General features: G+C 37.8%; 1 protein-coding gene across 2 annotated transcripts in view; it reads right to left on the minus strand.

Moving 5' to 3' along the window:
* Kcnb2 (potassium voltage-gated channel subfamily B member 2) overlaps positions 1 to 16,707 on the minus strand; it is a 438,135-nt gene that overhangs the window by 410,295 nt on the left and 11,133 nt on the right. For both annotated transcript variants that reach the window (XR_005875630.1, XM_005066767.4), the window contains exon 2: positions 2,759 to 3,426. Coding sequence is in view for 1 of the 2 variants with exons in the window: in XM_005066767.4 (XP_005066824.1) it covers positions 2,759 to 3,337 (579 nt within the window). In the remaining variant the exon portion in view is untranslated. The remainder of the gene's footprint in view (positions 1 to 2,758; positions 3,427 to 16,707) is intronic.

Consider the following 16,707-nt stretch of genomic DNA (forward strand, 5'->3'; position numbering starts at 1 on the left):
GATTTCTGAGACAAGGTCTCAGTACATAATGTGAGGTGCCCAGGAACTAGGTAAGCATCCTAGATTGATTTTAACTACCAGCGGTCTTCCCACCTCTTCATTCTAAGTGCTAGGATTAAAGCCATGTAACCCAACACCCAGATGCACTTTATTACAGAAATACTATAGATAAATCAGAAAATACAGAAAAATCATAGGACGAAAACCCAAGTATTTCCAATGGCATGAAATTCCTGAGGTTAAAGGACAGATTTCAAATTCTGTGAAGAAGGGACACTTTCACAAGTCTCTGATCTAAAGGTATAGGGGATATGGAACATGAGTTCAACTGCCAAAAGCAGCAGTGATTGGAAAGGAAGGTAAACAGACATCCGGTTCACAGATTTCTGCCTGCTGTGCCTCAGAGAAATTCTAGCAATTTCCACATGAGTTTCATGCACATGAAGAAGCCTGATGTACCCAGAACATAAATACATAGTAAGGACTGGAGTGTCTTCCCACTGCAGTAATACAACTACTTGTTCTTAAGTTACACAAAATACTTTTCACACACACATGAATGTGCCCTCTCCTCCCCCCCAGATCACTCTAGGAAAATAACAAGTTTTGTTGCTTTTGAAGCATGTTGAAGAAGACATCCGTTTACATTGAGCATTATGAAGAGCTGGCTTTAAAAAGAGTTGAAGTTCAGACAAAAGAGGAACACTTTCACTATACTATTGAAGCAGACATAAACATTTCCATGATATTTCACTGTTGAAACAGAGAGAAAAATGTGGGCATTGAAATAAATGTAAATGCTTTGTGACTGTCCTTAAGGTAGCAGAATCATTCATTTCATTTATTATGTGGAGACAAATTTACTATCTATAACAACATAAAAATTTGAAGGACAGTGTGACTAGCTTTTACGTATGGCTACAAGCACATACCTATACAAAGCAAGCTTAAGTAATTGTTGATATATAGGGTAATAATGGTATATTACAAAAAAACTATTGTCTTCCTAGAAATAAACAGATAGCTGTTGCTTCTATACTTTGGAAGTCAAATGTCCTTCCTTGTCTGGAAAACATGTTACTGACCCTGTTATAGCATTACCTTCTTCAATATATATATACATATATATAAATATATGAAATATTTTTCACTAGCACTCTAGATGTATATAAATAATGTTATAATCAAATTAATCATATTAATTTCAAGTCTTCTTGATTTGCCTGTTTAATTTTACATAATTGGCTAAACTCCTTTTTGAACTTTTTATGTAACCATAACTTGTTCCTCTGTTGCTGAAAGTCTTTTTAAAAGTTAATTTTTACTCCCACAATACAGAATGTAGGGTTTATTTCATTCACTTTCAATATCCATCCAATATTTTCAGTAGGAACTCATATACGTAAATGATCATTCAGCACAAGGGAAAACAATAAACTTTCCCTACAAAATTCCACACAGCTGACATATCTACTTCTACATATAGAACAAGCAAGAACAAACCAAGAATTCGTCACAAAAAAAGGAAAGAAGAAACTAGCAAGATCATCTATTCGCCAAAAAGATACATTTCCTCATAGTGTATAAAGGAAAGACTTTTTTAAATTTAAGGTGCACATCTCATTGAGAATAAAATCCTTTTAGAAGTCAATCAGAATCCAATTCAGGTAATCAAACCCTGTAAGAATCAATGTTCTCATCATCCGCATCAGCTACTTTTATTGTTTATTCTGCAGATCATCCTGAAGAATGTTCATTTCTGGTCAAAATGCTCATGTGTTCTATTTTATTTCTGTTGCCATTAGTGTTTATAGAGAGAAGAAATCCGAAAATCAAAAAGTAATCCAAAAGATTTATATGATGCCATTTCCTCTCTCTGTTCCACTCTACATCATCTTCAGGAACGAACCATTGATGCTATCTATGCTCCTGCCACTAAAGGCAACTTGGTGTTTTTTGTATCATTCATAATACAGTATAGAATTAAATATGTGGCATGGAAGTCAGTTTTCACTCACTCTAGATAAAATTAGACAAATAAAATCATGCATTATTATCAAAAACTGGTGACAGGAAACTAATTCAGATTTGTTGTATATACAGGCACAATGAAAAACATAAACTTGCCTTCATTTTAAACAAACACTTTATAAGCTTTGAGACATGATAATATTCCTCTTTTATAAAAGAAACATGCATCGATAGTTAAAAACATCTCTATTTGAGAAGTCCTCACAGTACACATGTATGGTGAAAAAGTGGCCCATGCCTTACACAGCTTCTTAAAATGGTTCCCATCTCATGTGCATGACTCCTGAGTCCTCTGGTCCCTGCTGTCTTCTCTTTCCCTGAACCAGGTCAGGAGTCACTTTTGCTACTTCTAATAAGGCACCTTCTTGAGCAAAGATGAAGCTCACATCCAGGTCTACAAGACTCTGTGACTGGGGGTCTCAGTTTAGACTTTGTCCTCTACCTCCAAGCCACCACACCATCTAACACGCCAGGGAAATCAGAACTCTATCACATGGTCCTGGCCTGTCGCTACAAGCAGCAACATTTACCAAGGACTAACACCATTTTATGACATCCCACAGGGAAAACAACTACATCTGCCTACATACGATGCTGAGAAAGACTTTTCTGTTATCTGTGTAACCATGTTGTTTTACCAGAGCAATGAAGAAAGTGACACTGAGTCGTATGTGAGAGCCACGTCATTTCTGACTACACAGGTGACCTAAGACCATGGTTTTCATACCTTTGCAGCCACTGATGAGTTAGGTTTCTCCAGCAAATCCCAAAGCTTCTTCCTTTTCTCCGGGCAGCAGGTGTTGTCGAACTCCTCTCCTTCGCGCTCACGCATGGTCTCTGCCTCCCGCCTCAGTTCTTCGTTCATCTGCTCTTTCTTCTGGTGGTACCTGGCTTGGCAGCAGGACTCCAGGTAGATCTCATCGATGCCCCAGTAATCAAGCTCTTGACCAAAAGACAGCGCACACATTTCTTCCATCATGTGCAGCTTCCCTGTCCGGTAGAAGTTGAGGATAGATGTGAAAGCTCCAGGATGTCGGTCAAAGAAATACTCATTCTCGTTAAGATTGTAGTCATCGCACACCTCCAGGAGGCTTTCGTGCGTATTACAGTCTCGAAGCTTCCCCAAGCGTGTCCTGGGTAGCCTATCCAGGGTTCTCCACAGGACTTCGTGGTTAAGGCCCCCCACATTGATCTTAACTCTCCGAGAGCACGTTTTGCTTCGGATAATGTCCACAGGTTCTGGAGGAAGAGAAAGTGTCGACCTAGATGTCTTCCTGTTCAAGCCAGGGAGAGCCTTTTCTGCCATTTTGACCTGGACGGAATCACAGAGCCAGGGTCCTTAAGGAGGAGGTCAGGTGAAGAAGGATTGCTCTGTAGCAGGCATCTCCATGATGGCTGGAAGAAAGCAACAGCATTTGGTTATTCACGGGTCTCCCACAGCTCTGCCTGTCCTACTGGGTCATTCAACAGCTACAACGAGGTATGTTGTTAATGTTCATTTTTTATAGGTATAAATCTATGTTGTGTGAGAAAACATAGAGGGGGCGGCACAGTGGGGTTCACAGGGGGAAGCTGTATGTTCACTTGTACACATCTGTAAGTTGACAAGACCCAATTGTATCACCTGAGTCTTCAAAGATAAAACCTCAGCACAGTTATACCAGCCAGGCCTTCACCTTACCCAGTTCTAGTCACAATATCCATTTCACATTGATGACTTCCTCATGCCCACATCTTCCCCAGATGCCCAAGCCAAAGTCTGAGCGTACCTGATCCTTACCTCTTCAGTCAACTACAGAAGTCTAGACATTGTGTCTCCTAGATACTGCTTATACCTTCTGACACTATCCAGTCCCAAGCACCAGGCCACAGAGGTAAATTCCTTGCCTTCCTTGTATGTGTCACTCTAAGAGCCATTAAAAGTGGCCCAACCTCTGGTGTTGCCCAAAGAAATACACTCACCAAATAGCTACAAAAACCATCTACTAAGATACAGACTTGGCCTTGTCACCCTGTCTTACACCTTCAAAGGCTCTTTGTGACTGAAAGTAAAACCTAGTCAGCCCTACAAGATCCTCTCCACATTACCTTTTAGTTCAAATCACTGTCTGGAAACCATCCTCCTATCTGCAGGAGATATGACTCAAAATACTCAGTGGGTTTTGGGAAGCTCCAAATGTGTGTAGACAGGCAGATAGCTGGATGATAGATGATATAGGCAGCTAGATGTAGAAAGCTCTATTGTGAAATGATTTTCATATGTATACACACATAATCTGTGTTTTAATTCTAATTATACTAATAGATCAACAATAATAGTTAATAGTAAAATAGAACAATTATAATAACATACCACATTAAAAATTATCTATAGAGTTGTTAACTAAGGAGTTGTTAATTTCTGTAAATTTCCATGTAATACTTTAGGACTTCATTTGACCACGGTTAACTAAAAACACAGAAAGTGAAAGAGTGGAACTTTTCTTTGTGTTGCAACCATCCCATCTTGCACACACCACTCCTAGGACTAGGTTTATCCATAGTGGATCCTGGTGGAATCCCCACCTCTTCTATTTCCTTTTAATCAACAACTGCTTGCTTTTCAAGACTTGGACCAGATAGATGTTACCTCCTCCAGAAGGCCTCCCATGACATACCTCCTCTGGAATCAAGACACTGTATCTCTTGTTTTTCACCATGATATTGTTCAAATATCTTTTCATAATATACTGAAAGCTCCCAAGAACAAGCACACCCATCTTTATTTTTATGCCATTGTCATTGAGCCCTGTTATTACACACTGGAGTGGTTTACTATATTTAAATGAGTCAATTATTTGTTTTCCACAAGTCAGCTAACAGAAAAAATGTATAAATGTATAAATGAAGTTTTGGGGATTGTGTGCCAAACATGCATCCATGTATACATGCTGCACATATATAGAATGTGTTATTGTATGTAGAGTTGTCTTCTTTTTGCTTCACATCTCTTTTCCATTGGTCATTACTTATTTAGAACACAGTGTCTACAGTGTTTCCCCTTGATAGTCTTGTTGTATTGTCATCTGAAGCAGCAAGAATTCTCATGGTTAATATCTTCTGAATGATTTGGTAGAAAATCAGAGAGCTTTGAGAAACTGGCCCACAGAATCCTCTTTAATGTAAAATGCCACGTTTCATAAGTCAGTGGCTGAGACTACAGTGAAGTGATAAACTTTCAGGTCCAAGAGGTCCTTATGACTAGAACTTTCTTGTAAGACTCACGGCAATTTTTGCAAGCCCCAGGATTCTCCATCTGCAAATTAAATTTATTTCACCATCTGGAGGCCAAGTATCCTCTCAAATGAATATGTTTGGCTTCTGAAGAATAAGTGGATGGACTATATTAGAAGTATTTTAAACATGGGCAGCAAATATATTTAATCTGAGAGTTTTCTTCAGATAGATAGTTATAGGAATATTTTAAGCATACACACATACTTCCCTCTTTTCTGAACAAAAATAATGTCCATTTTTACAAAAGTAAAAAGGGACTATAATGACTGCTAAAGTTGTTTGAACTTGAATTCTTCCTTTATAAAAACCAAAATAATATATCCGTAAGTTATGGCTTCATGATGAGTAAATGAGACAGTTTGTGTAAAGACCTCAGTATATCTAAATAAAATAAGGATATTCACAGATCTTCTTGGGGTTGGGTTTTCAACCACCAAAAGAAAATGAATAATAAAAAAGCACTTTCATGTTTATTAGATGAATGATAGCACATCTTTTGCCTTCTAAGGCCTGGATTTGCAGGTTTCATTCTTTTTCTCTACTGAGAATTAGACCTACAAATAACAGGCATTCTGTAATATGCACTGTGTTGGCACTGATGTTCATGTCCACATTTTATATCTTACTGACATTGAACTATAAATATTTTTAAGGCAAATTTAAATAAAAATATTAGGGACAGGGCAATTCCAGTGGTGATCCCAGATGTCTCCTCTGCTGAATGACTTTACCCTGCTAATACTCTAACAATTCAAAGTTTGTTACTGGTTCACAGGAGCAATAAGCATTAAGGCAAGACTGCTTTGAGTTTGGATACTGTTCTACTTTCCTTTGCTTTTACTGAGATAAAGCACTAACCCAAAGCAACTTGCAGAAGGAAGGGTTTATTTGGTTTATACCTCCACATCACATTCCATCATTGAAGGAAACCATGGCAAAAACTTGAGCAGAAAGCTGGAGGCAGGAACTGAAGCAAACACCAAGGAAGATTGCTCTTTCCTGACTCACTGCTCCTGCTCAGCTAGCTTCTTTATACAACCCAAGAGCATTTACCCAGGGTGGCATTATCCACTGTAAGGTAGGCCCTCTTCCATCAATTGGCAATGAAGAAAACCCCCGGCAGGCAGACCAATAGGTCAATCTGAAGGAGATTATATTGTTCAGATGAGGTTCTCTCTTCATGGGTATGTCAAGTTCAGAACCCTGAACAGCCATCACAAGGACAAACAACGACAACAACAAAAAATGTACCTACTCTTTTTGTAATATCATGCTTTCTACTTAACGTAATCAGTGTTTTAATTAGCTACTCCATGTGTGAGGTTTATGATAGAGGGAGAACTTTAACATGACTCTGATAGAAAAATTCATATCTATGATTAAAGCTAGACTGAGACCTGCCATCTTGTAATCCTATAGCCAAGTTTAAATTCTGTGTCCGAGTCACTAGTAGGACACCATTTACTTAAGCAATCTCATGCCCCTGACTTACATAGGACTTTCCTTTTCAACGGGAGTCTGGAGTAAATCGTGGAGAGAGGTCAGAAGACTCAGATTTCAAAATGTCTTCTTTCCTAATCAAGAACTTTCTATTATAAGAAATCCAGTGTTGATTACAGATCCCACAATAAAAGGCAGGCTGAAACCCAACACCTTCTTCTCAAAGTGAAGAGTGGGACCAGGGTGAGAGTGCCCTGTTGATTCGATTTCCTCACAACTTAACATTGTTTGCTGTGGTAAAATGTCTTCATTCACCCTTGGCAGAATGTTCTGCATGCTTCCTGGTTAAAGACATTAATTCTTGAGTAGCTGAAGCATTGTGAATAGTATTCAGAGGGTCACAGAAGCTTTCAGAGTAAGCCAGTGACTCAGGCTCACCCCAGCGCACCAGCCCTGACAACAGAACCTCAGAAATTCACTGACCCATTGTGTCTACCAGCTGGTGCCTCTCCCTACTTGCCTGCCTCCACTACCCTATAAATTATATCTAACTGCCATTCTATTCTCTGTGTTCCTAGCATGCATGTTCCATATGTCATTCAATTCTCACACACAACCTGGGAAACAACCACAAAAACAGAGACTATTATTTTCAGATTTACGCTGCTTTCCAAAGCTTTTTTCTGTGTCTCCTTTGAATATAAAAACCTCCTGAGATGAAACTATCAGATCTTACTTTGGGAAAAATATGTAAACCAAGCTGTTATTATTTTTCAGATGTTGGAGACTGAACCTTGTGCTTGGGTTCAACACTCACTAAGGGATGTGCCTTACCATTGAGCTACCACTGCCCCTGAAGCTATTTTCATTTTCTTTCTCACTGCCTCTGAGAAGGTGTCAATGTGTTTCCCAGTCAACTTCCAGACTCCTGAAGCTGGTCTCAAGCAGTCATCCTGTATCAGTCTTTGTCACAGGCACCTGCTGCTGTGCCTGCCCCCAAAGTGCTTTCCAATGAAGGGTGCATGAGGGCCATAGCATCTCTTTCCATCTGGGATGACTGCTTCACATTTGACCTTTCTGATTGGGCTTTGGTTTCCTCGCCTGCAGAACAATGGCATTTGCAAGTCTATGATCCTCTGATGTCCCATGACACCGGTTGTTATTTTCCTGTCAGTATGGTTCTGTGGCCTTTTCCATCTTCTCTTCAATCTCTGTGTTTACTTTAAACAGGAATAAACACAAACTACCTCTAAATCAATGAAAACTTTTCTAGCTTCCTAATAGAAGATGGTTTGCATATTTCACTTTAAGAGCCCTCTAATTTTTATCATGGCTTAGACAAGACTACATTCTGAATATCATAAAAGTTTCACTCACTTTATTTAGTGTTTGGTTAATTTTGTCTTCTGTAACATTTCACTTTTAATCTATGTTCTTTTATGCCATATTAATTTTACTTCTAACAATGAATCTGTCGGTTTCCTCTGGGTTAGATATTGTGTCTTACCACTCCAGAGTGTTGGCAAAATTTATGTTTTTAATTTTAGTAATGCAAATGGATACAACACCATGTTCTCTCACATATAATTTTATATGTGAAACTATGTCTATCATAATAATTTTACCTCATAAAATTAATCACATAATTCAACACATATATAAGTTAAATATCAAATGTAATGATTCAATACTTAAACTATAGATTTTAAGTAACTGTAGAATTTATATATGTGCAAATGATTAGTTAGAAATGAAGATATATACTTATGTGAGGGATGAAATTGCAGTGAATGTTTTCTTTTGGCAGTTGATATTTTCCCTCGCTAGATCGACGAAACGTAAAGCCTGCAGCAGATCAATTGTCCAGTGCAAATGTACTCAACATCCCTTCATTAGTCTAAGAAGAAAGCGAGTCTTTACACAGTAAACAAAAACAAATACTGGAGGTTAGCACAGCTGCACGCTTCTCCCAGCAGCAGTGTGGAATTATGCTGCCACTCGTTCAGGGCCAAACCTGACAAAACACAACTTTCTGATCATGGCATCATAATTATAGCTTCAGGCTCCAGGTTTGAGGGGGAGATTTTCCTTTCCTTTCCTTTCCTTTCCTTTCCTTTCCTTTCCTTTCCTTTCCTTTCCTTTCTTTTCTTCAGACTCAAAAATACTAGCATTATGCCACACACTTGACACTTCCTTAGTATAACCAAACAGGGTAAGATATGTACATCTGTGATCCTGTGAACACAAAAAACAAATGTTTCTGAAGGTGACAGTGATGTCTCTTTTCAGTTCTGTGCTGCTGGCCCATGCTGACCAGGTATTTGCAAGCAAACAGCTTTGAGTCATTTAAGTCTCTAGAATCCATATTTAACTATGTGGTTGCTTCTTAAATTTACACACACACACACAAGGAGGAGAAATTTTGGGAGTGCTGTTTGTATTTCAGAAAGTCACAAACATTATCTGCAGTTGATGTCTGGAGAGAAAGACAAAATAAGTGTTAGATAATAATGAAATCAATTTTTAAAATCCACTCCCTGCTAAAATCTGTTAAAATGCCTTTTTTAAAAGGTGGAAAAAAGAAACCCTTAAAATAATTAACAACTTGAAGATCCATCAAATCGTAAGTCAAGAAAACATTCTAAACAGAGCTCCTGGAACCTCTCAAGGATTCTGAGAAAACTGAGCAAATCAGGATTTATGTTGGAACTTAGAAATACTGCTGCATTTCGAACCGTCTAGTCAGGCTCCAGGAAGACCTGAGGTGTTTCTGTGTCCTGAGTAAGAGTGCATCTCTCTTCTGCAGTCAAAGGCCACTTGTATCTATGTGATCCTCAGTTTCAGCACAACTATTTACTCTTTAGTTGAAAACAAAAAACCTAGAACTTTCCCCCTTGCTGTAAGCTATGCGATGCTTTTTTTAGATGCACTCAGCTAGATCCCCGAAGCTTCGCCTTCTGTGGTCACAGGATGTGCTGTCCTGCAGTCAGAAGGGGGAAAGACAGGTACTAAAGACGATGTAACATGAGCATTATTCAATAACACAGACGTTCCCAAGTTTATAAATAAACTATTTTATTTAGACACCATTTTCTTCACTAGAATACAGAATTATTTAAAGAATTAGACCATGTATGCATGTGTTTGCTATAATTAGAACACGAAGGCTCTAGACTTATATTTAGAACAATGGTCTTTTAAAGCTTCTCTAAGAATATTTCTTTTATTTTTTGAGATTATAGAATAATTATATCATCTTCCTTTCCTTCCTCCAAACCTTACTTTATATACCTCCTTGCTCTCTCTCACATCCATGACAATTTTTCTCCATTAATTGTTTATATGGAATAAAGCTCAACTTTCATAGTAAGCACCTGGGCATTCAATAGGGAGTTTAATACTATGAGAGTTTGTCCTTGTGTAGAGTTTGATATTCTGACAGAGAACAGGCCCTTATGTTGGGACCTGAAATGTGTTATTTCACGTATCTCATTCTACAGAAGTCTTCCCAAAGTCACAATGGAATAAAAGGAAAAACAAAGATGAAAGCTGATGAGAGAAATACAGAAAGCAACCAACAGAAAAGTTCTTAGTTCTGAAGAAATAGCAAGCAATGGTCCATAGTAATATCTTGAAGACCAGTTACTACCCAGGGTTTTGTCTGGATGGTACAGTCAATTTCTTGGATGATTGGCTGACAGTTCCTACTTCATTTGGATGTTTGGCATAAAGCAAAGTTAGACTCTATGAAACCAAACTAAAAAAATGTTCATGAAATTTGGGTAGAGTTTGAACATGTTGTTAGACTCCTTCTAACACTGTTAGTTTTAACTTACATAATTATGAGTCTCAAGCATTCAGGCATATGATTTTTAGGCATAAGTGATATTTCTCAGGTAGGTCCCATTAATAGTAGACATAAAATTTCAAATTATGTTCTTGTCCCCTATTTTCCAGAGTCCAATACATGACAAGTAATGTAGCTCTCTTAAGTACCAACACTAAAGGATTATGTTCTGCAGCATAATCTTTTACAGATTCTCTCTCTCTCTCTTTCTCTTTCTCTTTCTCTCTCTCTCTCTCTCTCTCTCTCTTTCTCTCTGAGTGTGTGTGTATGTGTGTGTGTGTGTGTGTGTGTGTGTGTGTGTGTGTGTGTGTGTGTGTGTGTACCTTTGGAGACAAAAAAGTAGTAGATGCCCTGGGGCTGTAATTACTGTGTGCTGTGAGTCATTCTATATTGGTGCTGGGGGCTGAAGTCAGTTCTCAGTCTTCACCAAGAAGCCTTTATTTCCATACCTCTAAACACAAATATTATAACATGCTTTAATACATGCCTACGTTTGGGGACTAGAGCAAAGTACTTGGAAGAAGAGAGCTTGAATATGGCCCATTTTTCTTATTTATTACTTTTAACTCTGGGCTCCAGTGAGGTAACATGACTAAGTTGACGTCACCTGGTCTCTGTTGAGCTTGAACTAGATCCCAGATCTGTCGATACTGAGACAAGTCTCTTCCCATCACATGCTCCACATTATCCATAGATTTTTTTTACCTATTAGTGAGAGTTTTGAAGAACTACTCTCATGTCAAAATACTGAGTCAAGCAACCCTTTGTGTATTGTTCATTCACAGGATGGGCAATGGCTGCAATCAAAAGAGAGCTGCACCTCACAGATTCTTTTATTTCCTCTGCTTCTCCAGTCCAATCTCTATGGTGACCACCTTCTTCTGCTGCAGACCCTTCCTAGTGGTTCTGTTTCCTTCAGAGTCAGCTAGCAGCAGTGTTTTCCCCATCTTTATCTCCAGGCATAACCTTACAGCTAACATGTCAGGTCTCTCTGACCTCCTTAACTATACAATAATTCTCATATTTAAGACTTCTTAGAACAAAGTACCTCTATCCTGTAGCAACAAATGATTACAATATCAAATGTTGTATTCTTTTTACTTTATTTACTTAGAAGTCATTTTCTTTCATTCCAGATACCTCATATTATCTGCCATTTCTCCAATCAAATACTGCTTCCTGTTTGAAATGCTCTTTTCCACATTCTGTTTCTGGTAAACCCTTACATGTTATTCAAGATTAAAACAAGCATCTTTTCCAGAGATCATCCAGAGTTCTTTCTTCTTCGTTTGCTCAGTGAATATTTATGAGGTATTACTCTGCTCTAGGCCATTGCTGACATCATGGAACTTAGTGAAGGTACATGGGCATGATACAAAAAAAAACAATAACAAAAACAGACAAAGCATGAACTGGTATTATGCCTTTACACTGACTCAGGAACAAAACAAATTTGTAGTCACAAGTCTGCCTTTCTTCCTTCCTTCCTTCCTTCCTTCATCCCTCTTTCTTCCTTTATCCTTTGCTTTCTTTCTTCTCTTCTTTCCTCCTCTTACCCCTTTCTCTGTTCTCTCTTTGCCTCCTCTTCTCTCCCCTTCATCTGACCACAATCTGGTTTGCCTTTCAGTCCTCCTACCTTTATGTCTTTCTATTGAAAGATGATGTGCTCTAGATTCTACTACAGAAAGAAAATCATATTAATGGAAAATATTTAAACATCAGAACTTTTCATAAGTACATGTCTGCTCAGTATTATTTATTTATTTATTATCATTACTAGTTAGTAAAGAAAACATGTCCCTAAAATATAGATACCAGTCTCTCCACCATCTTGTGAATGATATTTTCCATTTATTCTCATCATCTGAGCAGATCATTAAGTATCATTTTTAAGCATCTGTCTGTATATTGGAGTGTTTAAATATTCTTTTCCTTGTCCCTACTCCCTCTCTTAATATATCATGTGTGTCTGTTGTACACAAAGCTAGGGTTCTTCAATAATGACAGTTAGTGGAAAGGATGGAAGCAGATGAACAAGATGACCTACTAGAATCTATGAACTTTGGGGTGTTTAATTACTGCCAATAATAACATTTAGCACAATCTGATGAGAAAATATAAAAGCATTTGAGAATCAGAAAATGAACTCATCAATTCCCACCAACAGTTTCTAAAGTAAAAATGTGAAAATTAGGGACCACAGATGGACTGAATCAAGCTTCGAGTTCATGTGATTGGTACCAGATGACACATTCTTGAAATAAATAATTTCAAAACCAGTGTATAAAAATCATAAAAATTGTGGCAAGAATAATAAAACAGGGAATTGTTGCTTTTCACCCAGGGAAAAATATTCAGAAATAAATGAAAGAAGGCATGTCATTAGAGTGATGATAAAGTCAGGGGTATGTTTCCTGCTTGCAATTCTTATTTAATATGATACTATCTTCCCACTGTTTTGCACTCAAGGAAAGTCTGGTATTCTAGATTTGGTGATGGTGGAATCTCAAAGCATGCTTTCTCCCATGGTGCACAGAGAGGCTCACCATGAGTGAGCATGTGAGTGTAAAATAAATATAGCAATGAGATTCAGAGTCCTAATTTGGATTTGATTGCAGCTTATGATCTCAATGTCCATAAGGAAGATTTACATTTCCTAGAAGGCAGGATATTCTTGGGGCTGCATCTGAAACTGAGACCAAGTTTTTATCTCACTTGATTTGTGACCTTTGCTAATAATTATCACTGTCATCATCTACCAGATATTAAGTGACATTATGTGCTTATTCCATTTGATTCTGATAATGGGGTTTCTTTTTTATTTTTAACCCGTGTTGGGGTGATTATTCGTGTAGTTTACAATCAGATTGACTGACGTTCAGAAAGGTAAACTTCCTATCCAAACTAACACATATGGTTAAGTGTTGGTTCCAGGATTCTCCCACTTATAGCATTATCTGAATCCAGAGGTCACACTTTTAACTTTGTAAGACACTAAGGATTTTCCCTGAATGGTAGGTATTGGGATACCTCACAACAATGATTCATATGAAGCAACACTCCTTTCATGATAAAGAAAAGGACAGATTTATACCTGTGTAATTGATATACATTACATTATGCCATTTTTAGATAGGGGTGATAATATTGACAACAGTTCATGCAAATTGAAAATTTTTACACTAAATCATAAGTTTTTATACATCACTCAGGAGCAATGCTATTGTTAGTGCATGTGTGTGTGTGTGTGTGTGTGTGTGTGTGAGTGCTCATGTGTGTGTGTGTGTGTGTGTGGCCATATCTCTGTGTGTGTTTGTGTATGTGGGGGGTCTGTGTGTGTTAGTGTGTGTATCTGTCTCTGTGTGTATGCACTTGCATGTGGATGTATTTGTATGTATCTGCTTATGTGTCTGTGTGTAGGCAAGAGGCAGACATCTGGTATCTTTTGTATTACTCTCCACCTTATATTTTGTTTAATTTTAATAAAACTTATTTCCAGTGTGCTGACCCAACTTAAAATACTTCGAGAACCCTCTTTAGAAACTTTTCAACTCCCTAACTTCAGCAGAATAAGCATATCTTTTTCCCTTAGGTGTAGGTTTATGTTTGAAGAATAATTTTTACTATCCAAATAACATTATAAAATATATATGATGAATCAAATGGGTGGTGAGACTTGGCACAGTGTCCTGATCATTAATAAATTTATTATTATTTAATTCTTACAATCAAGACATACCCCCAAAATTGTTTTCTTAATGTTAAAACTTTCAGAAAATCAAAGAATGTAGAAGAGAAATAACATCAGTGGACTGAAGCTATCTTCCCAAGAGTGAGGGCTAGAACCTACTTCTTTCACTTAGACCCACAATTTATGAGTTGACAAATATAAAATGAAAACTGCAGGTTAGAAAAAGTATAAAACAAGAATAATGTGCCTACTTCATATACAGTGAGACCTACAAACACTGTTTAGCTGAACCTAATTTTTGATGATTCTGGTTTCAATGTGCTTCTCTAATTTGTACTGCTTCAGTTATAGTCAAACTGGAAAAAGAACATGGAATATAAATAAAAATGCTGGCTTAGATGCACCATTCCCTTTTCATTTCCATTCTTTCTTCCAAAGCAATGTGTCACTCATCTGTTTCTGTTCATTGAGTTCAAAGGAAACGAATTGGGCAAGGACCCCTCTTTGCTTTCAAGAAACCAAAAGGACCCCTGAACAGAGCATTGCAGCTCTTAGATTTGGGCTTTTAGCATGTGTTTTAAGGTGTAGATGATATTGCTGGCCTGAGTATTACACTGGAGTTGTCTTTAAGCTTTCCCTTTGATTTAAACATGTTGCTGCAACAGAAGAAAAGTAATAAAATCCCAGGTACCATCTAGGATCATATCTCTATTTATGGCAGTTACAACTTTGGCTGCTGTTTGGTTTTTAAATTCTTTGAGGTTTTTTTAATTTGTTCATTTGTTCAATGAATACCTATTGAGTATCTACTACCTATTAAGTATTCTGCCCTTAACGTTATAAAATTCTAGCAAGGAAACAGCTCTTTAGATAAAAAACAAAACAAACAAGCAAAAACTCTCAATGTGCTGTAGGGAGGCTGCATGTATATGCTTGCAAGCTGCAGTTATCGTGCTGAAAGCTGGGTGTTTCTTTGGGTCTGACTCAAGCCAGAGGTCAGTTGAAGAAGCAGATTTTTACCAGCTTCTGAGCATCCTCTGTGCACACATTCCATAAAACCCAATGAAAATGCTCTCCTTAGACTTAGAAAAGCCAGGATTCCAAATTTAAAGAGACATTTATCTCAAAAGTCAATTAATATTTAATGATGTTCTGATTAATAATCATGATTTTATGAACTGGAGACATTCAGTATGAAAGCCCCCGGACCCACTTGATTTTTCTGAGCCTTTGTGACTGAGGATAAGGGATCAGGATAGACTATTCCTTCTTAAATGTTACTTTACCATCACATTTCATAATATTCACATCTAGACACCTCATTCTTCTTCCAGGGTCACATCCCTAGAATGTTTTGGAAGGAGTAGGACATAGAATTCATGAGCCTGAACTGCAGATGCTTCTAAAGGATCAAAATGTGTGTGTGTGTGTCTGTGTGTCTGTGTGTCTGTGTGTGTGGTGTGTTTCAGACAGACAGAGAGAGAAAGAGAGAGAGAGAGAGAGAGAGAGAGAGAGAGAGAGAGAGAGAGAGAGAGAGAGAGGAAAAATAATCCAGGTTACCGTGATGTGCTACCTTACATCCTTTATATAATTCATATTGAAACTATTACATTTTACAAATCTCCAAACTGCATTAATTGGCAGCAAAAAGCTGCCATTGTTTCAGATATGGTGTGTGTGTCTGCAAATAAACCAAATAGATTTGCATAAATTGTTGCTGTTCTGCTCTTTGCTACTAAACTAAACCGTCTAACATGTCTTATAAATAAGCACTGGAGAAAAGAAATCAATATGAAAAATAAAGGACACAGTGATGTATTTGTGTAACTGTAGAGTACAGGAAGTGGGAACAGATGAGAGGAGAGGGTCCCCCCCCCCACAGTCCTGGTCAGGACAGCTGGGTGTGAGAAAACATTTAGGGTCACACGAGTCAAATACTTACAAAGATAACGCTCTGAATTTGTATCTACATTTTGTGCAGATCACAGAAATCATGAAATGCCACCAAAACAGGGATTCTTATAGTTAGAAACAAGAATCATTGCACTGAGATCCCTCCCTTAGCAAGTACAAAGGAGATCATCTGAGACAAAGCAGACACTGGGTACAAGAAATGACTGATATGTTTATATACAGCAAAGCACGGCCAATATTATCAGCAAATAACACTGCTTTTGAAACTTAGGCTTCCTAAATAAATTCATATTAATAATAGTCTAGACTTGCACTTCCCAGCGTGGCCACTAGTCACTATTGCTGCTTCACTTTAGATAAGTCTTAAGTGCCATTTTGCAGTGTTAGAAGTCACATTTCATGTATTCCATGTGACTTCAGATCAGAAAGCCCAGGTCTACAACATTCCCATCCTCTCATGGAGCTCTGAAAACCTCTTCTGCGGCTTTGATGCCACGTCCTGTCACCA

This window comes from Mesocricetus auratus, unplaced genomic scaffold (assembly GCF_017639785.1).
Source record: "Mesocricetus auratus isolate SY011 unplaced genomic scaffold, BCM_Maur_2.0 Super-Scaffold_6730, whole genome shotgun sequence".
Taxonomy (NCBI): Eukaryota; Metazoa; Chordata; class Mammalia; order Rodentia; family Cricetidae; genus Mesocricetus; species Mesocricetus auratus.